Genomic DNA, 23,219 nt, shown 5'->3' with positions numbered 1-23,219 from the left:
AAAAGTTTTTAAATAATTATTATATTTATTTCATACAATATAATAAATATTTCAGTATTTTTATCAGATACGAAATAATAATGTTTTGCAATTATTTTTTTTAAAATGTAACACATAATTATTTTAGTAATAATATTTTATAAAAGAGACCGTTAAAAAAATATAATTATTAACACGAATTGATGCATTTTAAGAAATTTATTTTTTTAATTCAAATATAATACGTATGTGATATTTTAAAATGATGAAATTAAATAAAATGTTATTTTATAAATTTTTGTTAGTTCACATTTTTTGTCAAACAAATGGGATAGTTATAATTTTTGTACAAAATCGTTTATATCAATAATTACATTTAACATTATTTGCTTTATGCACAATCAAATTTCCTAATTTAAAAAATAATAATAATCATGATATTTTTACAACAATAAATATAGTTAAATAAATGATCATTAAATTTTAAATTGTAAAATTATATGAAAAATATTATAAGTAGTAAAATAAAATAAAAAATTAAATTTTTAATAGAATTCGCTATTAAAAATAAATAAAAATAAGTAGCTACACATTTAAAAAAAATGAATAAAAACAAAATTTATTAATTTTATAAAAATACATTATAAAAAAAATTCGAACATATTTAGATAACTACTATATTTATATATGGATCCCTAAATCGTTACATTCCATTTAAGATCTTATTTATTTAATTGAATTTTTATTGAATTGAGAAATAAATTTAATTATTCATATTTTTTTTATAATTAATATATATAATATTATTTAGATCTTTTAAATCGAAATAATTAAATATTCGATTCGAATTTATATATCGTGGTTGATCAATAGAAATATTTTAATATTTTACATTTATCATATATTATATTAGATAGATATAATATTTATAAAATAAGATTCAACTTTAAAATATTTGGTGGTGAGGTGAAAGACACAAGAGACTCAAAATCTCGTGCTAAAGAATGTTGAATTTTGAGTATTTTTCAAGACATAATATTAAAATGCTCATTAAATTGGAATAAGTTCGGTAGCGGATTACGATTTTTTAGATTTAGTAAACTAATTAATAATTTAATTAATAAAAACATGTTAAATTATAAATAAAAATAAAAAGGGAAAAAACCTGATAAGATAGGGAAAAATAAAAAAAAATTCAAAAAATAAGATTCTCAAACAAGGAAGGAGACCGCTAATTTAGCGCCTTTTTTAGGGCGCGTCATAATCATGAATCGAAGATTCCATTTCCGTCAACTCTAACGGCCATCGCCGGCTTTGGTTGAACCCCAAAAATTGCAACTTTGGATTTTGGAGGCGAAACGAAATTATGCAAAATTTAAGTTTTCAAACCTAGAAATCGCTTCTTCTTTCCAGGTTTGAAGAACATATCCAGGAATTCATTTTCCTCGCATTTTTTTCCTTCTTAAAAAGCAGCGACGTTTATGTTGCTGATACAAATCCTAAAAGAAGAAAGAACCCCATTGAAGCTCCTCGTTTTTCTTATCTCATTCTCAGGTATGTCGTACCCTGACTTCATTTGATCGTCTTTTCATTTGTTTCCTTCTTTCTCAATTTAGTTTTTGTGTTTGTTTGTGTTCATTTGATGATTATATCATGTTCGTGAATGTCGATTCTTGATCCATGAATACTGCAAATGCGAAACTGTTTTATTGTTTTTCTGAAAGTTGGTGTTGTTTCATCACTGATGACGATCCTGTTGCATTCAATCGTATGAGACCAAGCAAGTGGTGTGTAAAATCTATATTTTCTGTCTCTATTTTCTCTATAATTTATGGCTTCTTCTTTGTTTTCCTTTCTTGATTTAAAGATCATTTAGGGAAAAGAAATGAGGGATAGGAAAGGGGTAAAATTGCTGTTGACCTTTTGAAAATTGAATAACTAATGATGAAGGAGATGCCATTGAATAACTTATCTGTTAGAGCTGGAATTTTAATCTCATGATGCTGAATTAACGAGGAATAGGAAATCCTGATTATAGAACTGTTTGTTTTTATGTATGTCCTGTGTGAAGCTACGTTAGCTTTATACTGGTGTGACTGCATATTCAGCAAGAAATGGGACAAGTGCTTAGCAAGCAATGCAAGATGGTTTGGCAAGGCGAGAACAATTTATGACTTTTTGGCTCAGTGCAATCAAAACCATTTGGAATGAGTGATCGGACTTTTGTTGCATGAACAATGCAGACATCAAGCAAAATCCTAATAAATGCAAAGAAGGGTCTATCTGGTTGTGTTGGAGGGAGGAAAAATGATTCAGATTCTGCTAAAGTTCCTTAACTTGTTTTGTCAATCTCAATTGCAAGTGAAGCATGTTAATTTCCTTCTAGTTCCTGTCTGTAAGGAATAATTTATTTTGTTAGATGTTATTCCACTGATTTTGAACTACAATATCCCTTTTTTATAAATCAGTCGAGCGTCTCTCACCAAGTTTGACATCCAAGTCATCCGTATCGGCAAAGTGTGGTGACTATGAATTTGGTCCGGTGAAACTTAAAACTTTTAGAAATATAGGCATCTGGCAATTAGACTACCTATTTTTTGTCTTAAAGTTTTCAATTAGTTTCTAGTATCAGAGTTTGGCTTACGTGTTATTATTTGTCCTAAACAGATGGAGTATGAGGAGGTGTCCATTTTGAGCTCAGAGCAAGAGCAGGATATTGAGTCACCAGTTGTCTCTGAAGGGAGTTTTGTTACTTTGACACCACATTCACCTTGTGAATCAGTATGCACGTTTTCCAGGCAAGAAAATAGTATTCTGGAATCAGAAGAAAGATCAAGATCTGCAGGGAGACTTGGCAGGCTCATATTTTTTTATCTACTGGTTATGGTAGCAGAGGTTATTGGTGGAGTGAAAGCAAACAGCCTTGCAGTCTTTACAGATGCTGCTCATTTGCTTACTGATGTTGCCGGATTCTCCATTTCTCTCTTCTCATTGTGGGCTTCAGGATGGGGAGCAACGTCACACCAGTCTTTTGGTTTCAGCCGTTTTGAAGTTTTGGGTGCCCTTATATCAGTCCAACTAATCTGGCTAATATCTGGAATCTTAATTTATGAAGCAATTGACAGAATTCTTCACAATAATGAGAAGGTGAATGGAGCGATCATGTTTGCAATTGCATCATTTGGGTTTATCATCAATTTGATCATGATCATATGGTTGGGTCATGATCATGCTCATGGTCATCACCACCACCACCACCACCACCATCATCATGCACGCGGGGACAAAAATCATTGCCATGATGATCAGGAGGGTGAGGAACTTTGTGCAATAACTGAGGAAGATGGGACTAATATGGTATTGAGTTCTCCAGCAAAAGCCAAGACAATGAACATAAATCTCCAGGGAGCATACTTGCATGTCATGGCTGATCTGATACAATCTGCTGGTGTAATGATTGGTGGAGCCATTATATGGATTCGTCCGGATTGGTTGGTTGTGGATCTTATCTGCACTCTTGTCTTCTCTGCTTTTTCCGTAAGTGCTACTCTACCCATGCTTAAGAATATATTTGGCATACTAATGGAGAGGACGCCGAGCGAAATTAACATTGCAAAGCTGGAAAATGGTCTTAGATCTATCAGAGGAGTTCACAGTATTCATGACCTGCATGTCTGGGCCATAACAGTAGGGAAAATTTCATTGTCTTGCCATGTAGTGGCTGAGCCTGGAGTCAGCTCTTCAGAAATACTTCACAAGATTAGGGAATTCTGTGAAAAATCACACAGGATACATCACATAACTGTACAGATTGAATGAGTAGCATCCTTGTTCGTTTTCCGTTTTGATACTCTTGGGACTCATGAAAGAGAGAACATGTACACTAACAAATACGTTAGCATCATTTTGTTTTATTTGCTTTGATTAGTTCATTAATTGAGGTTAAGCGTGAACAGGATCAAACTTGGCTTTCTGTGTCTTGACCAAATGATAGGCTCCAATTCATTGGGTTGGAATTTGATGACTTGAAATTGGTTGACTTTTCACCCTGTGCTTTATTAGTGAACTGGTTTTCCAGCCATTTGATCCTTTTCCCCCACTATTGTGCACTTTTTAAAATTCAATTACTTACAACCAAGCAATCTCCTAGATTCCACAAGGCAGCCAACGTGCAGCTCATCTTGTCCATTCTTTAACATATTTGAAAGTGGAATCATCTATGCCAACTTGGTAATAATGACCCATCATTCAGTATAATGACTTAAATTAGTTGCCAAATACTGATGTATGCCTTTTCAATTTTGAATCTTAGACTTATAATGAGATTCCAATAATATTACTGTGTACAAATCACTGTGAGATCATTACGAAAAATTAATAAACTCGAAGTACATATCAAAAAAGGTAAAATGATTTATTACATTAAAACTGAACAAGCACAAGCCAGAAGGGAAGACTAAACTTACATAAACTCTTTCCACCCCATAAAATTTTCCCCTTTCAAATAAGATAGCATCTAGTTGTCAGTTTCCCAAGGGCAACATAACAAAAGAGATAAGGAGCAGATCCTCCCTATACTACCATGCAATGTCATTTTAAATTTCACAGGCTATAACAACTCAATGTAGTAAAAGACATAAAAAAAGAAAAAGGTACTCTACATGTCTTCCTTTCAGCAAAAAAATTAGTAAAAAGATAGAATAAAAGATTAACAGAGAAGGTTGAGAGGTCTGCCGGCTACCAAATCTGTGGTGCTTTAAATTTCACCTATCAACTTAAGTAGAACAGCAACCTTTTTTTGTGATCCCTGATGCATCGGCAACATTGATGGTGGTTCCTTGGCCCGGAATTGCAGTGTTGGCAGCGGCTTCCTGGGCGGCCAATGCTTTCTTGCTTATGATATGGTAAATCTCAGTCAAAATGGTTTGAAATGCCTTCTCAATATTGATGGCTTCCAGAGCGGATGTCTCGAGAAATGATAGACCTTCCCTTTCAGCTAAGGCATGACCATCCTCCTCTGCAACAGCTCTTAAATGACTCAAGTCTGATTTATTTCCAGCCATCATGATGACAATGTTAGAATCTGCATGGTCTCTCAATTCACGCAGCCACCTCTGGACATTGTCAAAGGTTTGCCTCTTAGTGATGTCATAGACAAGGAGGGCACCAACAGCTCCTCTGTAGTAAGCACTGGTAATAGCTCGATATCGCTCTTGACCAGCAGTGTCCCAAATCTGCGCCTTAACAGTCTTTCCTTCAACCTGCATTCAAGAATTTAAGTATTAGCTCTATATCATGGACATGCAACAATTCTTCTTCGACTCTAACTCTATGTACGTTGCAAGCTTACAATTCCTGACCCATTCACGCATGACTAGGGGGCATGAGAGAGAGAGAGAGAAAAAAAAAAAACCTTCGATTTTCCTCTATCTGATTCACATTTATCCTTTTCATCATAAAGGAAACTAAATTATAGGAGACAGATCTTTTATTAATAGTTATCTATTGTGCCGATTGCTAATCCTTCTCAACTCCTGAGGCAAAAAGGACAACGATTGACACAGGATTATTCTATCGAGGAAAGGACAGCTTGATTAGCACAGTCTGTAAATAGTATTCTATTAAACTGACAGTTGGTTCTCCAATAATTGCTTTTTAACAACATAACATATTTGGTCATGACAATCATGTCTTCCACTCAGTATTATCCCTCCACCACCCATCAACTGCTATAAAATATGTTGAATAAGTTGACTATTTTGTTCAACCAACTAATGCCGAACCAACTAACTAATAATTCCCAAAAATGAATAAAAGGTCATGTTCCGCGAAAATATCCAATTCATAAAAATCCGATCAAGATATACAATTCTAGTTCAAAAATTGTGTAAACACAGTTCTCCTGTCACCGCCAGCCAACAGTGAATAACCCCTGCCATTCATTGAATCAGAAGATTAAACTTCTCCCAGTAACCTACAGCAACTTAAACATGTTCAGAGAGTTGGACGTAATAATGCCACAAAATTGAATCCTCGATTATGCATCAAACCTTCAATTACCACTTCTTCATAATCTACAACTAAGAACACTCAACATCTAACCCAGATCAAAAAGGTTTCCTACAATCCAAAAACTACAAAGGTAACAAGAATTCAATCAAATTGATAAAACATTATATACTAAAAAATTCCAACAACCATTTTTTAATTCTAAGCATTACCCATGGAGTAAAAGTTCCAAATGTAACTCCATAAGAGTATAGTTCAGTCATCTTGGACTCCCAATCCACAAGAAAAAACAAACATAAAAGAGACATCCCAACTTCAAATCAACGTAAAACGCTCTATCATAAAACTGAAAAATCAATAAACAAATCCTTCAAAAAATAAAGAAAGCAGAAAACAAAATAGATCAAATCAACCTGGAGAGTTCTGGTAGCGAACTCGACTCCGATGGTGGATTTGGATTCCAAGCAGAATTCATTTCTGGTAAATCTCGAGAGAATGTTGGATTTGCCGACACCAGAATCTCCAATCAAAACGATCTTGAACAGATAATCGTACTCGTGATCCACCCTGTGCGCCATTTCTCTATCCTCCTCTTCGACCTACGGATCAACCTAAGCAAACACCAGCGATACCCAAGTCAAAAAAAGAGAGAACAGATCTAATAAAACAAACACGAACACAGTAAGCGTCTATAAGCAATTGACAAACCCTTTTAAAGGCGGATAGATCGATAAGAGAATTCTCCTTCCTTTCTATTTACCAATGCAAGATTTGGCCACCAAAAAAAAAAAGTCAAGATTTTTTGAGGGTTTTATTTCTTTGTTTCTCTGCTAAATTTCTTCCAGACTGAATCCTTTTCGGACCAGCGAAAGAATTTGGACAAAACGATGAATGCAGAGGAGGAGAGATTTTCACCGTGCGATACGAAACGGCCCAATAAATATATAGATTTTCCCATTGCCGTAGAGGAGGTTACTGGAGGAATAAAACGGTATCGTTTTGGCTAGCGACAACATTCTCATATCAAAGGTTTTGTAATGGGAACTGGTAGTGGCAGGCTGGCAGGTGGCGTCCGCAGTGAGGATGTTTGGTGTATTCCACGCCATTACTTAATTGGGATTTTATTGTGTTGGGGAGAGAGTAACTGGATGAGGCCAAGCTCATGATTTCCAATTTCATGCAGCCAATAGACGTTTTCTTTTTTCAGTTTTAACATTTTAAATAGTAATTGCAAAGATAGAATTACATTACCATTTAAATCATACTATTATCCGAAAATAAATAACCACTTCTTAAAACGGCATAATTTATGTTACGACGTATTAAAAGTAAAATCTATTTATCGTATTAAAGACAAATATATCATTGACTCGATATTTTAAACTTTTATAATTTACTTAACTATTTTGACTGACACTTTAAAATCTAAAAATTCATACAGAGTGACACAAATTTTATATAAATAATAAAATTTAAAAAAAAAATTATAAATCTCCGAATATGTTATAGAATCGATCAGTATATATGATATCTATTATCATTATTTATATATATATATATGTTATATATGAGATATTAATTAAAATTTACCATGAATAAATATTTTTTACTCAAATGGTTCATAACATTACTCATTGAGGGCTTCGAGAGCATATACAAATTCTTAATACAAAAAGCATATGAAATATTTCTGAAGAAAATTTTATGTAATATAGTGTTCTATGTAAATGATAAATCATATTAAATACTATAATATTACAAATATAAAAATAATTTTTAATATATTTTATTATATTTTACGATCGGTAGTCAATATGTTAAATGGATGCGGCAAAACAAGGCAGGTAAGAAGCAACTAATGAGAGACAAAACTACAACAACGACCAGCAGATGAAAAGCATAACTATACAAGGCATGTGATATTATTGCTACATATTAGGCAAAGAAATGGACAGAGGATAAAGAGAAAAAGAGAGAGACACACACAGAGTTGAGAGACTTGTAAGTAGTCAGCAGGAGAGAATTCGGACCCATATCAAAATAGTTTAAAGTAAAATTTTTGGCCAACCAATTTAAAGACTGAATACCAAATTGAACATTATTTGATTAAGTACACACTAAACGATATTCACTCATACTTTTAAAGATATAATAACATCATTTTCATAATTGATGTAATACAACTAAATTGATTCAACATCTTTCCGAAGCGAATCATCCCTGGCTGCTTGGTTTAGTGGGGGTCTCCCTCTCATCATCTCTCTGCACCTGCATTTCACAAGAAAAGGTTGAGTAATAATTCTCAGTTTGGTATTCCTCTAAGTATTATTGTGTAAGGAACAGATCCGAGGAACGCGGCTCTGATACCAAATGTAACGACCCCGAAAATTAAAAAAAAATGTATATATTTATTCTAAATGCGGAAGCGAAATAAAATAGATTGTGATTAACATCCCTTACACAATAATCAAAACGTATTAAAGATATGAAAGAATAAACTAACTGAAGGAAATACTATAAAGAAAACTAATAAATCTTTAGGCTTCTATTCGCCGTCTTCCTGCGGAACGGGCTCGGGAACCAAGTCCTCTTGATATGAAATAGTTAAGTAAGGAATGAGCTATACTAGCCCAGTAAATATGTCACACTATCTCACTGTCACAGTAATAAAAGTTGGTAGAAAATAAAACGACCAATGGAACATAATTTATAACAAACTCATTTATCAATAATAAAACCTTTTACTGTCCACCTACCTCGTTGAGATTCATGAAAACAATTTATAAAAATAATTACATCATAAATATCATAAGATCACGCACACTCTGTAACATAACACATATCATGCTTTTGTATTTCAATTATCAGGCAATAAATTTCCTATTTTATCAGCCTATTAGTATCCATGGGGATCCATAGGGGGTTCCCACTACACGTGAACTATTTACATTAATAACTTAATTCCAGGGCTGTCCCCATACCCCGTCTGGTATGGGCGCCAAAACTATAAACTTTAATACCCCGTCCGATATGAGGGTAAAACGGTCCGTCCCCATACCTCATCCGGTATGGGTGCCAAAATATATAAAGTCTTCATACCCCGTCCGATATGAGAGACCACGTTCCCAGTAGGGTTCTCTATGGACCCGGTCCATCCATCATCTCTCAGGATATCTAGTGAGGCTATCGACTTATCCACTTATAAATTCACATACCATCTTTATTTTTCTTAGTCTCAATTGCCCAATCAACATAAATACGTAAACCAGCAACGTACACCAAACAAAGCAACGCAACATCGGGTTCACAATAATTCAAACCATAATAAATTAAACAGTTATTCATGCATACGAAATCACAGAATAAACAATCAAATACTATACTGTATTTAGACTGTAAAATACGTCAAACAGAAATAGACCAAATACATCAGGTTCGGGCCCCATTAACAATCTTAATTAATTATACATATCTATAAATTCATAAAATATCGTTTAATCATTTATTAAGCTTTAATGCTGTGATAGGAAATAGTGTGAGAGATCCTTACTTATTTCGAAATCTGAAATGGGGTTCTCACTGCACCTACGGGCAGTCCCTAGATTTCCTGATTTTTTTTTTTCAGAAACTGAAACACATTTCTGGTATCTACACATGTCCCCAAAAAACCCTAAATTAGACCCAGGCCCCTTTCGGCCAATTTTGAAATTCCGGCAACGGCGGCTCCGCTGTGTTCCGGCGACGGCACCGCTGCCCACAACAGCGATCTGCCTCGGGTTGGCCGTTTCTGGCCATTTTCGGCTGAATTCGGCCAAATTTGCATTGGTTCCTGTGATAAAATACCCCTAGGGCCCTCGGTAGGCCAAAAAATTCCAGAAAACTGAGAGTTACCGGCGGCGAAGCTCTCGGGTACGGCAGCTCCTCCGGCGCGAGTTGCAATTTGGTATTTTACTCCAATCAACCTGTAGAGAAAAAGACGGTGGTCACAGTGGTATAAAAATTATATCGAACGGGAATCAGGAAGGGCCTCATCGGAGGCAAAAATTGAAGAAATCCGCGGCGGCGCCGCTGGACTTCGGTGGTGTTTTTCGGGCAATCGACTGGTGGTTTGGCTCTGATTTGACCACATAGAGGTTCAGCATCGAAAAACGAGCTAAGGAGAGAAATTTTACCTCGTTTGGCAGCCAAAAAATCCTCCGGTGCGACGGCGGGTGGCGGCGACCGGTTCCTCCGGTGGCTGGGTCGTCTTCTCCGGCGAGGGTTCTGGCGGCTGGGTTTTGGGGTTGGGTGTGGATGCGATTGTTTATAACCCTACTCTTTTAATCTGAGCCGTCCATCATGATTTAATCTGGACCGTCCGATCGCGATTAAATTGAAAATAAATTTAAACTGTCCGCACGCGTGAGATCTCGGCCATCCATGCGCGCTTTTGATCTGGGTTGTCCGTGCGCGCGGGAACAGATCTGGGCTGTCTAATCGCGTGCACACAGATCGCCCACGTGTCTCTGTCCCGCTTGGCTTTCCGCGTCAGCGTCCCTGCCATGCGGCCTGTCCTGGTTGGCCGGGGGCTGTTGACGTGGTACTATTTTTCTAAATTGTGTTTTGACCCCGGTTTTCGATTTTTTTTTTAAAAAATATTCATAGAATTCAAAATTTTACCCCTTTTTTCTAAAATCAATTTCAATTAAATCCTAAAAATAATTTTACCATATTTTATTATTATTATTATTTTATTTCTATTAAATTAAATTAAAAGTTTATAAATTAAATATTAAAATAGAATAAAATTAAACAAAATTTCAATAAAAAAATTAAAAAAAAATAAAAAATAAAAAAAGATAAAAAAAAATTTTGGGTGTTACATCACAAGTTGTTAATAAATTGATGAGAGATAAATACTGTAAGGATCTAAAAACATTTTAATGTTCACGTGAATAAAAAAAAATTTTAAACACATAAAAAATTATAAAAATAGCCAACTTGTTTAGCTTCACTTAGTTATTTGCTTTCTAATGTTCATCAAATGCAGTAGCAAATTGAGTAAAAAAATTATTAAAGATTTGGTGTTATTTTTAGGCTAAGAAAAAAGTGGAGGGGATTAAGATTTTTTTTATAAAAAAATTAGAATAAAACATGCGAATAAATTGAAAAATAAAAATTTATCGTTAGGAGTTAGTAAAAAATAAATTTATCTTTTTTTTTTATATGTAATTAATTAATTAATTAATTAATCAATTATTAGTGGAGCATATTTATCGGGGAAAATCTTATTCTCGAAAGGTTTACGCTTGATTAAGTTGGCAAACAGGTCACGAGTGGACGGATCAAATGCCCAGGTAATTTGATCGCGTCCTGCCCGGTCCGTTGACACGAGCTAGAATCGAAACTCTCATCTAAACGCTAAAATCTCTCTGTTTCGATTCCCTGTTCGTCTCCTATAGTGTTGCTGAGAAAGGAAAGAAACCGAAAGAGGGAAGAAGATGAAGAAAGAGGATACAGTGAAGCTGATAAGCGCAGAGGGATTCGAGTTCGTGGTGGACAAGGAAGCCGCCATGGTTTCTCAGACCATTCGCAACATGCTTACCTCCCCAGGTCCTTCCTTCCCTGCGTGCATCTATTGACATTTTATGTTCTTTTTTTTTTAACCATTTGAATTAGGGTTTGAATAGACGAATTTTTTGCCCATCTTTGGTTGGATTTCGATTTAATTATTCTGTTTCAATTTTTAGCATAGAAGTTTTGCTACCTGGAATGTTTGACGTCGGTCGGTCTCCAATTTTATTGCCTGTGGAGGAAAGGTAAGGAGACTGTTCGGGTATGGGAGGAATGTGATGTAGCTTTACTAGACTGGTAAATCAACTTCAGTTTAAAGTATTTTTATTTGTTTTATAGAGAAGCAAAAGGAGACTGGTTTGAGTGCTAATGCCCAATGGCTCAGTTATTTTGGGTATTGGGGAACGTATTTTGGTTTCAATGGTTTGTGATCAAACAACTTCAGGTTAAACTTTAGAGTTGACTTTAGGTTAAATTTGGTGTTTTTTATGGTATAATTAACGCAAAAAGGGCCTGATTGTAGTGGCTAATGGTCTAAATTTATTGATTTGCTTTAGTTAAGGGAGAAATGTATTGTGTTCTTACTGGAGAGTGGTCAAGCAATTTCCAAGAATTGTTTTGTTTTCTTGTTTTGTTTAAGGAGAAGGAGACTGAGTTTCTTTTTAGGAATTGAAGAAACATATTTGTAGTTTTGCTTGTGAATGGTGAAGCACTTAAGGGTAAGTTGGTGACTTGGTGTTTTGGCTTGGTTTATCGAGAAGCAGGAGACTGATTTGAGTGTTAATGGCGTTGGTCTCTTGGCAGGAAGTTTTGCTGAAACACAACATGGGGAGGTGACTTTCCCGGAGATAAGCACCCCCATTCTTGAGAAGATCTGTCAATATTTTTACTGGTCTCTTCAATATGCCAGGTTCTGGTGTTTTTCACATCCGTGAATTGATTTCATTTTTAAGTGCTTCATCTATATGGCGTTACTTTATGAATTGCCTGTTTTCTCATCTCGCCTCTCCTTACTTTCTTACTTACTTACATTTTTAGTTCTTCCCCGGAAATTTGTTTGCTTTGAACTTTATCTACTGGTTGTCTTTGTAGTGGAAAGTCTCTTTTTGTATACAACATAGAGATTATGAGATTTAGAAACAGTGAATTTTTGGGGATGTTTATCATGGTTGAGCAATAAAGCATCCCTTACTTTTGGAACTGTTCTTTGAAGAGTTGTTGCATTTGCTTGAAAGTAGTTGATGTATTTTTCTCTTTGATTTAAAGAGAGAAACTTCAGAGGCAGCTTTTTTAAGACATGCTAGCATGCTGTTACTTAATGTTGCTGTCTGGTGTGCTTTTCTCTTCGTTCAGTGTTGACCTGTCTGCCAGAAAATTGATCAGGGTAAAACAGTTGTTGGAAGAAAGTGAAATGCATTATCTGGTCTTTTATCATGTTTCTTATGTGTTCTTTATGATCATCCTTGAATGCATTTTCTTGTAGCCTTTTAATATAAAATAAATGTTATTTTTGATGTTGGTCATCCCTACGCATTGGAATGGTCTTGTTCTAATCTGTAGCAATACAATTGATATTCTTCTATTTTATATACTGATAAAATCTTTACCTGACACGTAGCTACATACTTTTTCAGGGGCAAGGAAACTGAATTCCACATTGAACCTGAACTAACTCTGGAGCTGATGATGGCCGCTAATTATCTTCATACTTAGGAATTTACTCTATCTTCTCCTTGGGTGACATGGTTTATCTGACATGTAAGTCCTTCGGTTATTTTGATTGTGTTTATTTGCTTGGTTTCAGGAGTAGCAAGTAGATAACTTTCACTATCTTTAACCTTAAATTGGCTGTTTGGTCCATCTACCAGAACTGCTGAAGGATGATATTGTTGCCCGAGTAGAATTAACGATCTTAAGATATCTGTTTATGGTGTCATGGGTTGGAATCACTGCGCATTGAAGATGGTATATTTAGATTAGTTTATAAGACTGTTTTTATTTGTAACAATGTGGAACTCATATAGCCACTAGTGTGGTTATTGGCTTGGGAGATGTAAATTTGTATTTTACATTAGACAAAATACAAAGAAGGTGAATATCTAATCTTAAAACTTAGCGAACAATCTTGACAAGATAAACATGTTTGCATTATTGATGAAGCTTCTCTTAATACTACATGGCTTCTGGTGCCATCTCTGAATATTGGGCAGGTAAAGAAAGTTAACTCTGTGTAAAGCATATTCTGAATGACTGATGATCCCTTCACCATATTTGTAAACTTTCTCTTATTCTGAATGAGGCTGCCATTAAATGTTTATGGAAATTTTGAGTTTGATGTGCTAAAGTCAGAATTGAATTTTTATTCCCAAGTAACTTCAGATTGGCATAAATAATCTAAAAACAAAAAGTTATACACTGTAACTATGTATGTCAAGACTAAAATTTTAAAATTAGAATATATATTTTTTAAGAATTAAATAGAAAATGAATTAACTGAGCAATTATTTTGTTATATGAAAAGAAACATGAGAAGAGCTCTTTTAATTTATTGGGTTCAAATCTATTTTATATTCATTTAATTCTTAAATTGTAATTATTTAATATGTAAAAGTTAATCATAATTTATATGTTTGATGCATATTAAATCAAATTTACTCATACTTTCAAGGTCATACCAATGGATTTGTATTTTACATGTCAAATAAGAAATCACAAAATTACTTAAATTGACAAAGAATTGACTAAAATAGTTAAATTTTTAACTCAGTTCATTTTGTACTTATGAGATTGAAATCAAACAATCCGAGTGCTTAATTATTTTTATACTGCATGTAAAAAGAAAAACATTAGATATAGCAAATATATTGCCTAGCAATATAACATGCTTGTAAGTTCATCTTACCTATGAAAAGTTTTCCAATAATGGATGGTGGTGTCTTGCACAGAATAACTAACTCAATATATACAAAAGAAATTTCAACAGATCAGTAGCTGAAGTAAATCTAAAAGATCAGAATAGGCCTAATCAAGCACCGAGTCAAGTATTACTAGAGTCATGTATATATATATATATGAATGGTATATCTATATATATTATGTATTGCAATCTAACTGCTTTGTTGAATGTTTTTATATTTCAGAGAAGCCAAATATGGAAATCTGCAGTAGCTTTAACATTCTGTGCTGATTAATAAATCATCTTTATCTTTTACCTTGAAATGCTTAGGTATGTATCAAAGAATATATATATATATATATATATATATATATATATGATATAAAAGGAAACAACTTCATGTATCAGATTCAGTCTCCTCATGAATCCATGTATAAATACCAGTCCCGTCTTCTCCCCATTGTCACATACAGATTAACAATGGCTAACCAAAGTTTTGTAATGTTTTATTACCTTCTCTCTGTTCTTATTCTTAACATGAGTCCATTTTGTGATGGCACTGATGAAGATAGAAGGGTAAGTGGCCTCATTTTCTAAGGATTGTTATTTTTCTCTGTCATCTGGTAAGCAGTAAGATTAATAGATATATGTTATATATATATATATTATAATTGTCATTGTTAGACAGAGCACCACAACTAGTTACAGTTAGGTTTAGTGCATGGATTTATGTTAATGATGGTGATTATGCAGGTCCATATTGTGTACATGGGATCACTTCCTGATGCCGGTGACTATATACCATCATCTCATCATCTAAGAATGCTTGAAGAAGTTGTTGAGAGCAGGTGAAATCTGTGGATTAATTCAGTTAATGCATAAATAATAGATTAAACATGTAGAACATAAGCTTGGTTCGTACTCTCGACTTAATTGATTTTTCCATGAGGGAATGTGTTAACGGATAAATAATGAATTAAACCATTTTCTATCAATTTAAGTTCTCTCTCTCTTTCCCTCTCTTTGGCCAGTCCTGCAGAAAATTTATTGATTAGAAGTTACGGAAGGAGTTTCAATGGATTTGCAGCCAAACTCACTGATTCTGAGAAGCAAAAACTCGCTGGTGAGTTCTTTGAAAATTATTTTTTTACTCAGTTTCAATAGAATATGAATCATTCTGTTCAACTCTGATATGCAGCAATGGAAGGAGTAGTTTCAGTCTTCCCTAGTAGGATTTATCATCTTCAAACAACAAGATCGTGGGACTTCATGGGATTCAACGAGACTGTGGATCATAATCCCAGCCTTGAGAGTGACATGATAGTTGGTTTACTTGACAGCGGAATCTGGCCTGAGTCAGAAAGCTTTACTGATGAAGGTTTTGGTCCTGCTCCAAAGAAGTGGAAGGGTGCTTGTATAGGTGGCAAAAATTTCACTTGCAACAAGTAATTTTTTTCCCTCTTATATCTATCAAATTAAACTGTTATTATAGATTTTTATAAACAATACTAACAGCAAACTTACAGTAAAATCATCGGAGCTCGATATTATACTACAGAATCAATTCCCATGGATTCTGCAAGAGATACTGATGGCCATGGAAGCCATACTGCTTCTACAGCTGCAGGAAACAAAGTAAAAGATGCAAGTTTCTATGGACTGGCTCAAGGTACTGCCAGAGGAGGAGTGCCCTCTGCAAGGATTGCTGCATATAAAGTGTGTGATCCATATTGTTTTCCAGAAGCTATAATGGCTGCTTTTGATGATGCCATTGCTGACGGAGTTGACATTTTATCCATTTCGCTGGGAGCAGTAGTAGAACAAGAATTTGAGGATGATCCGATTGCAATTGGAGCTTTCCATGCATTTGAAAAAGGGATTCTTACAGTACATTCTGCAGGAAATCAAGGTCCTGATGCCGGAACATTGGGAACTGCTGCACCATGGATGCTTACGGTTGCAGCGAGCAGCATAGATCGTTTGTTCGTTGACAAGGTCATTCTCGGGAATGGGGAAACATTAGTAGTATGTTTCACAGACTCTTTTCATCCTTCTAATTGTTGATGTTCTATATTCTCCAGTCTTTCTTATGCTAATGCTCATATTTAAAACAGGGAAATTCAGTTAATTCTTTCAATCTAAGCAGAGTAAATTTTCCTCTCATAAACGGGCAAAATGCCTCGTCCGGGTCATGTCCTGCTGCAAGTTCTCAGTAGGCTCTCTACCGAAAACTCTTACATCAAGCTATTTGATACACTCAATACTAATGAAGTGAGATCCTCCAATTCTCAATTTTTATCAGGTTCTGTCAGGATGGATGTCTAGACAGTAAATTGGTAAAAGGCAAGATTGTGCTTTGCGACAACTATGATGTCAGTACTGAAGCTCACAGAGCTGGAGCTGTGGGATCAATAATGAGAAATACTTTACTTGTCAATATCTCCTTTGTTGACCCCTTAGCTGCATCTGGTTTAACTGATAGAGACACTGACATAGTCAAGGCCTATATGAATAGCACAAAGTATGAATATCTATAACTTTCCATTGCTTCAATTACTTGGTTAATAATTTTCTATTACAATCTATTGCAGAGAACCTGTAGCAACAATACTAAAAAGTGAGACTATTAAAGATTTGACAGCTCCTACAACGGCTTTCTTCTCTTCGCGCGGACCAAGTCATTTTGTAACAGACATTTTGAAGGTATTCGTCACTCCCCGGCTGTAACTGCTTATTTATCTATGTTTTGCAAAGTGATAAATTAGCAAGTAAATCCAAAAGAGAAATGCAAAAGCGAGACAATACACATATATAGTGCTGTAATGGTAAATCAAGATATCTTATAACAAGCTCCTACATTAAAATGACTAGATTTTGCTGAATTAAGACTTCAATGCGATACAGCCAGATTTGACAGCTCCTGGAGTAGATATTTTAGCTGCATATTCACTTGTTGCTCCGCCATCTTATGATCCCTTGGACAAACGCAGTGTAAAATACAATGTATTGTCTGGCACCTCAATGTCTTGCCCTCATGTTTCGGGGGCAGCTGCTTATATCAAGACAATTCACCCTGATTGGTCTCCTTCTGCAATCAAATCTGCTCTAATGACCACTGGTAATCCCTTTATCAGTTTCGTGAGCGTCTGATGTTTCTCAGCCACTGAATTAATCTGCTTTCTCTTGTAGCTTGGCCTATGAATTCGTCCCAAACCGCTAATGAGTTTAGTTATGGATCCGGGCATATCAATCCACGACAAGCTGCTGATCCTGGACTCGTATACGAATCTTTTAAAGAGGATCACATAAAATTTCTTTGTAACCTGGGCTATAATGGGCCCAAACTTAAGCAAATAGCAGGAGAAAACATCACTTGTCCTGAAGGGTCTAAGAAATCATTGGTGAAAGATCTTAATTATCCATCAATGGCTGCCAAAGTTGAATTCGAACAACTAGTTGTTGTCACTTTTCATCGAACTGTTACAAATGTTGGCCCTGCAAACTCCACTTACAAGGCAAGTGTTAATCCAAGTTTAGTGATGAACATCATAGTGGTGCCTGAAGTACTCGTGTTTGAATATCCAAATCAGAAGAAGTCTTTCAATGTCACTGTTCTTGCAGCACCATTGGGAGATGAAGTAATTCTATCAGGATCACTTGTTTGGTCTGATGGCATTCATAGAGTCAGGAGTCCCATTGCAATTCACACTATAACTTCTTAGTTAATAGTAATTCGATTATCGTAGCGAAATGTTGCTTACCAAAATCTTGTAATAAACATCTGGTGCATATATAACGCAGTCTCTTATTACCTGCATAGGCAAAGACTAATGGGTTTACATGGATTCCAATTGCTTTATTTCTTCCTTTGTTGTCTAATGATCTATATTGTAGTCTGGCAGATGGAAATTGAGAAAGACAAATATTATATGTGTGTGTACATATTTATAATATAAGGCGCTTGATATTGTTTATAGTTTGATGATGATGACTATAATGATGCAGGTATATATTGTGTATATTGTATCACTTCCAAAACTGCTTAGAAGCATTTCACCATGTAAGTACAATTCAAGAAATTGTTGATCAGGGCAGGCAGCATTCCTAGAATCATAGACCCATTTCTTGTAATAGTGTATAATGAATTCAAGTTAATTATTCTCGTAAAATAATTTTTATAAAAGTATATGTCTCTTATATACTTATCATCTATAAATCTATACGCAGTATTTAGGTCTAAAGTTTATTTGTTTGAATTTTGATCAAGTACAATAAAGTTTAACTTATTAAAATTCAAAATTCTTTTAACTATTTTCGAATATCAATAACCAATTACCTAACAATAACATTTTGTATTCGAACCTACTTAATCCAATTCGTATTTATTGAATCAGATCGTGATAAATTTAGATTTAATATTTTAAAATGTCTAAATACGACCTGTTATGTATATATTATATTTATATTAATAAACATAATAAAAATTAAAATATGTATTTTTCAAGAATTAAATAGAAAATGAACTAACCGAGCCATTATTATATACGAAAACAAACATAATAAGAGCTCTTTCAAATCTATTCTAGCTTTATTTAATTCTTAAATTTTAATTATTTAATAGATTAAAATTAATCGTAATTTATATATTTGATGAAACAAAATTCACTCATGCTTTCAATTTTGTTCTAATGAATTTGTATTTTACTTGTCAAAAAAGAAATCACAAAATTACTTAAATTGATATGAAACTAACATAGAAATATCATCTTAATTAAATTTTTAACTCATTCATATTGGACTCACGTTCATATTTTTGAAATTCGAATAGAACTCAATCTTAGATCAAATAAACTGAGTACTCAATCTAGGCCGATATAATGCTTGTAGGTTCATCTTACCTGTGAAAAGTTTTCCGAATATGGATGGTGGTGTCTTATATAGAATAGCTAACTCAATATATACAAAAGAAATTTCAACAGGTCAGCAGCTAAAGGAAATCTATAAGATCAGAACAGGCCTAATCAAGAACCGAGTCATGTATTACTAGAGTCATATATATGCATGGTATATCTATATATACTATGTATTGCAATCTAACTGCTTTGTTGAATGATTTTATATTCAGAAAAGCCAAATATGGAAATCTGCAATAGCTTTAACATTCTGTGCTGATTAATACATCATCTTTATCTTTTATCCTTGAAATGCCAAGGTCTGTTTCAAAGAAAATATATATACGATATAAAAGGAAACAATTTCGTGTATCAGATTCAGTCTCCTAATGAACCCAGGTATAAATACCAGTTCCCATCTTCTCCCCATTGTCACATGCAGATCAACAATGGCTAACCAAAGCTCTGTACTGTTTTATTACCTTCTCCCCGTTCTCATTCTTAGCATGAGTCTGTTTTGTGATGGCACTGATGAAGATAGAAGGGTAAGTGCCCTCATTTTCTAAGGGTTGTATATATATGTCATATATGTTTTTATATGTATTAAATTATCATTGTTAGACAGAGTTCTACAACTAGCTACAGTTGGGTTTAGTGCATGGGTTTATGTTAATGACGGTGATTACACAGGTCCATATTGTGTACATGGGATCACTTCCTGATGGCCGCGACTATATACCATCATCTCATCATCTAAGTATTCTTGAAGAAGTTGTTGAGAGCAGGTGAAATCTGTGGATGTTAATTCGTAGATTAAATATGTAGGATGTATGATTGGTACATACTCTCAACTTAACTGATTTTTGCATGAGGGAACGTGTTAACGGGTTAATAATGAATTGAACCATTTCCTATCAATTCAAGTTCTCTATCTCCCTCTCTTTGGCCAGTCCTGCAGAAAATTTATTGATCCGAAGTTATGGAAGGAGTTTCAATGGATTTGCAGCCAAAATCACTGATTCCGAGAAGCAAAAACTCGAGGGTGAGTGCTTTGAGAATTCTTTTTTACTTAATTTCAATAGAATACGAATCATTCTGTTTTTGAACTCTGATATGCAGCAATGGAAGGAGTAGTCTCAGTCTTCCCTAGTAGGATTTATCATCTTCAAACAACAAGATCGTGGGACTTCATGGGATTCAACGAGGCTGTGGATAGTAATCCCAGCGTTGAGAGTGACATCATAGTTGGTTTACTTGACACCGGAATCTGGCCTGAGTCGGAAAGCTTTACTGATGAAGGTTTTGGTCCTGCCCCAAAGAAGTGGAGGGGTGCTTGTATAGGTGGCAAAAATTTCTCTTGCAACAAGTAAATTTTTTCCTCTAATATCTATCAAATTGAACTGTTAGTATAGATTTTTATAAAAAATACTAACAGAAAATCTTACAGTAAGATCGTCGGAGCTCGATATTATCCTGAACAAGGAGTTCCCATGGATTCTGCAAGAGATACTAATGGCCATGGAAGCCATACTGCTTCTACAGCTGCAGGAAACAAAGTAAAGAATGCAAGTTTCTATGGCCTTGCTCAAGGTACTGCCAGAGGAGGAGTGCCCTCTGCAAGGATTGCTGCATATAAAGTGTGTGATCCAGAATGTCCTGCAGAAGCTATAATGGCTGCTTTTGACGATGCCATTGCTGATGGAGTTGACATTTTATCCGTTTCGCTAGGAGAAATAGAAGAACAGGAATTTAAGGATGATCCAATTGCAATTGCAGCTTTCCATGCATTTGAAAAAGGAATTCTTACAGTAAATTCTGCAGGAAATCTGGGTTCTATTGTCAGAACATTGTCAAGTCCGGCACCATGGATGCTTACAGTTGCAGCGAGCAGCATTGATCGTTTGTTCATTGACAAGGTCATTCTCGGAAATGGGGAGACATTTATAGTATGTTTCACAGACTCCTTTCATCCTTCTAATTGTTGATGTTCTATATTCTTCAGTCTTTCTGATGCTAATGCTCATAACTACACCAGGGAAATTCAATTAATTCTTTCAATCTAGGCAGAGTAAATTTTCCTCTGATAAACGGGCAAAATGCCTCGTCCGGGTCATGTGCTCCCGCAAGTTCTCAGTAGGGTCTCTTCCAAAAACTCTTACATAAAACCATTTGATATACTCAATACTAACGAAGTGAGATCCTCCAATTCTCAATGTTTGTCAGGTACTGTCCGGAAGGATGTCTAGACAGTAACTTGGTAAAAGGAAAGATTGTGCTTTGCGACGACTATGATGGCAGTACTGAAGCTCACAGAGTTGGAGCTGTGGGATCAATAATGAGAAGTACTATCTTTGTCAATATCTCCTTTGTTGAACCCTTACCTGCATCTGGGTTAACTGATAGAGACTATGAAATAGTCCAGGCCTACATCAATGCCACAAAGTATGAATCTTTATAACTCTCCATTGCTTTAATTATTTGGTAAATAATCTTCTAATATAATCTATTGCAGGGAACCTGTAGGAACAATACTAAAAAGTGAGACTATTCAAGATTTGACAGCTCCTACGATAGCTTTCTTCTCTTCACGCGGACCAAGTCATTTCGTATCAGACATTTTGAAGGTACTAATCACTTCCCAGCTTTAACTGCTTATTTATCTACGTTATGCTGATATAAGACTTCAATGCAATACAGCCAGATTTAACAGCTCCTGGGGTAGATATTTTAGCTGCATATTCACCTGTTGCTCCCCCGTCGGGTGATCCCTTGGACAAACGTCGTGTAAAATACAATGTATTGTCTGGCACCTCAATGTCTTGCCCTCATGTTTCGGGGGCAGCTGCTTATATCAAGACAATTCACCCTGATTGGTCTCCTTCTGCAATCAAATCTGCTCTAATGACCACCGGTAACCCCTTTGTCAGTTTCGTGCGCATCTGATGTTTCTCAGCCACTGATTTAATCTGCTTTCTCTTGTAGCTTGGCCTATGAATCCTTCCAAAAGCGCTAATGAGTTTAGTTATGGATCCGGGCATATCAATCCACTACAAGCTGCTGATCCTGGACTCGTATACGAATCTTTTAAAGAGGATCAGATACAATTTCTTTGTAACCTGGGGTATAATGGGACCGAACTTAAGCAGATATCAGGAGATAATAGCACTTGTCCTGAAGGGTCTAAGAAGTCATCGGTGAAAGATCTCAATTATCCTTCAATGGCTGTCAAAGTTGAAAAAGAACAGCCATTTGCCGTCACTTTTCATCGAACTGTTACAAATGTTGGCCCTGCAAACTCCACTTACAAGGTAAATGTTTATCCGGGTCGAATGACAAATATCGTAGTGGTCCCTGAAGTACTCATTTTCGAATCTCCGAATCAGAAAAGGTCTTTCAATGTTGCTGTTGTTGGAGCACCTTTGGCAGACGAAACAATTCTATCGGGATCTTTTGTTTGGTTTGATGGCACCCATACAGTGAGGAGTCCCATTGTAATTCACACACTTACTTCTTAGTTAGCAAGATTATCATAATGTAATGTTGCTTATTAAAACCTAGTAATAAGCATTTGAAACATATACAACTCAGTCTCTTATTACCTGCATATGCAAAGACTGATGGCTTTACATGGATTCCAACTGCTTTATTTCTTTCTTTGTTGTCTGCTGATTTATATTGTAGTCTGGCAGATGGAAACTGAGGAAGTCAAAGTATTATACGTACGTATACATGCATATAATATAAGGCACTTGATATTGTTTATACTTCCACGACCAATTGCTATAATGATGCAGGTGTATATTGTGTATATTGTATCACTTCCAGAAGGGAGTGTTAGCAGCATTTCACCATGTAAGTATAATTCGAGAAACTGTTCATCAGGGTAGGTA

The 23,219-nt window shown here is 35.1% G+C and overlaps 5 protein-coding genes across 8 annotated transcripts; 4 read left to right on the top strand and 1 right to left on the bottom strand.

Annotated features, from left to right (window-relative positions):
- Window positions 1-1,179: 1,179 nt before the first annotated feature.
- MTPB1 (metal tolerance protein B1) lies at window positions 1,180-3,995 on the top strand. 3 transcript variants are annotated; one of them, XM_088214273.1, is made up of 3 exons: window positions 1,180-1,533; window positions 2,051-2,374; window positions 2,647-3,995. In XM_088214273.1, exon 3 carries the CDS (start codon window positions 2,647-2,649, stop codon window positions 3,796-3,798), a length of 1,152 nt encoding a protein of 383 aa, XP_088070399.1. In that variant the 5' UTR covers window positions 1,180-1,533; window positions 2,051-2,374; the 3' UTR covers window positions 3,799-3,995. The 3 variants fall into 3 exon arrangements, with proteins under 3 accessions (XP_088070399.1, XP_021894483.2, XP_021894484.2); XM_022038791.2 differs by lacking the exon at window positions 2,051-2,374 and having other exon boundaries at window positions 1,181-1,533; XM_022038792.2 differs by lacking the exons at window positions 1,180-1,533; window positions 2,051-2,374 and adding an exon at window positions 1,565-1,766.
- A 377-nt stretch (window positions 3,996-4,372) lies between these two features.
- RABA2D (RAB GTPase homolog A2D) lies at window positions 4,373-6,922 on the bottom strand. The gene is made up of 3 exons (XM_022038794.2): window positions 6,697-6,922; window positions 6,402-6,599; window positions 4,373-5,240 (listed from the first exon to the last, which is right to left on the bottom strand). Exons 2-3 carry the CDS (start codon window positions 6,564-6,566, stop codon window positions 4,755-4,757), a joined length of 651 nt encoding a protein of 216 aa, XP_021894486.1. The 5' UTR covers window positions 6,567-6,599; window positions 6,697-6,922; the 3' UTR covers window positions 4,373-4,754.
- Window positions 6,923-11,263: 4,341 nt separating this feature from the next.
- Window positions 11,264-13,741, top strand: LOC110812088 (BTB/POZ domain-containing protein). Its single transcript, XM_088214271.1, has 4 exons — window positions 11,264-11,580; window positions 12,346-12,451; window positions 13,176-13,299; window positions 13,410-13,741. Exons 1-3 carry the CDS (start codon window positions 11,469-11,471, stop codon window positions 13,252-13,254), a joined length of 297 nt encoding a protein of 98 aa, XP_088070397.1. The 5' UTR covers window positions 11,264-11,468; the 3' UTR covers window positions 13,255-13,299; window positions 13,410-13,741.
- Window positions 13,742-13,880: 139 nt separating this feature from the next.
- Window positions 13,881-18,413, top strand: LOC110812201 (subtilisin-like protease SBT4.6). 2 transcript variants are annotated; one of them, XM_022038910.2, is made up of 10 exons: window positions 13,881-14,767; window positions 15,191-15,285; window positions 15,469-15,560; window positions 15,636-15,882; window positions 15,964-16,462; window positions 16,552-16,649; window positions 16,740-16,958; window positions 17,029-17,140; window positions 17,342-17,555; window positions 17,627-18,413. In XM_022038910.2, exons 2-10 carry the CDS (start codon window positions 15,206-15,208, stop codon window positions 18,157-18,159), a joined length of 2,094 nt encoding a protein of 697 aa, XP_021894602.2. In that variant the 5' UTR covers window positions 13,881-14,767; window positions 15,191-15,205; the 3' UTR covers window positions 18,160-18,413. The 2 variants fall into 2 exon arrangements, with proteins under 2 accessions (XP_021894602.2, XP_021894600.2); XM_022038908.2 differs by lacking the exon at window positions 13,881-14,767 and adding an exon at window positions 14,784-15,013.
- Window positions 18,414-19,463: 1,050 nt separating this feature from the next.
- On the top strand, window positions 19,464-23,091 carry LOC110812087 (subtilisin-like protease SBT4.4). Its single transcript, XM_022038764.2, has 10 exons — window positions 19,464-19,874; window positions 20,020-20,114; window positions 20,280-20,371; window positions 20,449-20,695; window positions 20,777-21,275; window positions 21,365-21,462; window positions 21,553-21,771; window positions 21,842-21,953; window positions 22,027-22,240; window positions 22,312-23,091. Exons 1-10 carry the CDS (start codon window positions 19,719-19,721, stop codon window positions 22,842-22,844), a joined length of 2,265 nt encoding a protein of 754 aa, XP_021894456.2. The 5' UTR covers window positions 19,464-19,718; the 3' UTR covers window positions 22,845-23,091.
- Window positions 23,092-23,219: the final 128 nt, after the last annotated feature.

The sequence above is a fragment of the Carica papaya genome, chromosome 2 (assembly GCF_054855325.1).
Source record: "Carica papaya isolate Zhongbai chromosome 2, ASM5485532v1, whole genome shotgun sequence".
NCBI classification, from domain to species: Eukaryota; Viridiplantae; Streptophyta; class Magnoliopsida; order Brassicales; family Caricaceae; genus Carica; species Carica papaya.
Note: the sequence above shows the minus strand (reverse complement) of the source record. Positions and strands in the feature narration are given on the sequence as shown.

Coding starts and splice junctions, on each gene's coding strand:
- MTPB1 (XM_088214273.1), top strand. CDS start 2,647: ATGGAGTATGAGGAGGTGTCCATTTTGAGCTCAGAGCAAGAGCAGGAT.
- RABA2D (XM_022038794.2), bottom strand. CDS start 6,566: ATGGCGCACAGGGTGGATCACGAGTACGATTATCTGTTCAAGATCGTT. Junction 5,241..6,401: donor TCGCTACCAGAACTCTCCAG/GTTGATTTGATC, acceptor TCTTGAATGCAG/GTTGAAGGAAAGACTGTTAA.
- LOC110812088 (XM_088214271.1), top strand. CDS start 11,469: ATGAAGAAAGAGGATACAGTGAAGCTGATAAGCGCAGAGGGATTCGAG. Junction 11,581..12,345: donor CAACATGCTTACCTCCCCAG/GTCCTTCCTTCC, acceptor GTCTCTTGGCAG/GAAGTTTTGCTGAAACACAA. Junction 12,452..13,175: donor TGGTCTCTTCAATATGCCAG/GTTCTGGTGTTT, acceptor ATACTTTTTCAG/GGGCAAGGAAACTGAATTCC.
- LOC110812201 (XM_022038908.2), top strand. CDS start 14,837: ATGTATCAGATTCAGTCTCCTCATGAATCCATGTATAAATACCAGTCC. Junction 15,561..15,635: donor TGAGAAGCAAAAACTCGCTG/GTGAGTTCTTTG, acceptor TCTGATATGCAG/CAATGGAAGGAGTAGTTTCA. Junction 17,556..17,626: donor ATCTGCTCTAATGACCACTG/GTAATCCCTTTA, acceptor TTTCTCTTGTAG/CTTGGCCTATGAATTCGTCC.
- LOC110812087 (XM_022038764.2), top strand. CDS start 19,719: ATGAACCCAGGTATAAATACCAGTTCCCATCTTCTCCCCATTGTCACA. Junction 20,696..20,776: donor AAAAATTTCTCTTGCAACAA/GTAAATTTTTTC, acceptor AAAATCTTACAG/TAAGATCGTCGGAGCTCGAT. Junction 21,276..21,364: donor GAAATGGGGAGACATTTATA/GTATGTTTCACA, acceptor TAACTACACCAG/GGAAATTCAATTAATTCTTT.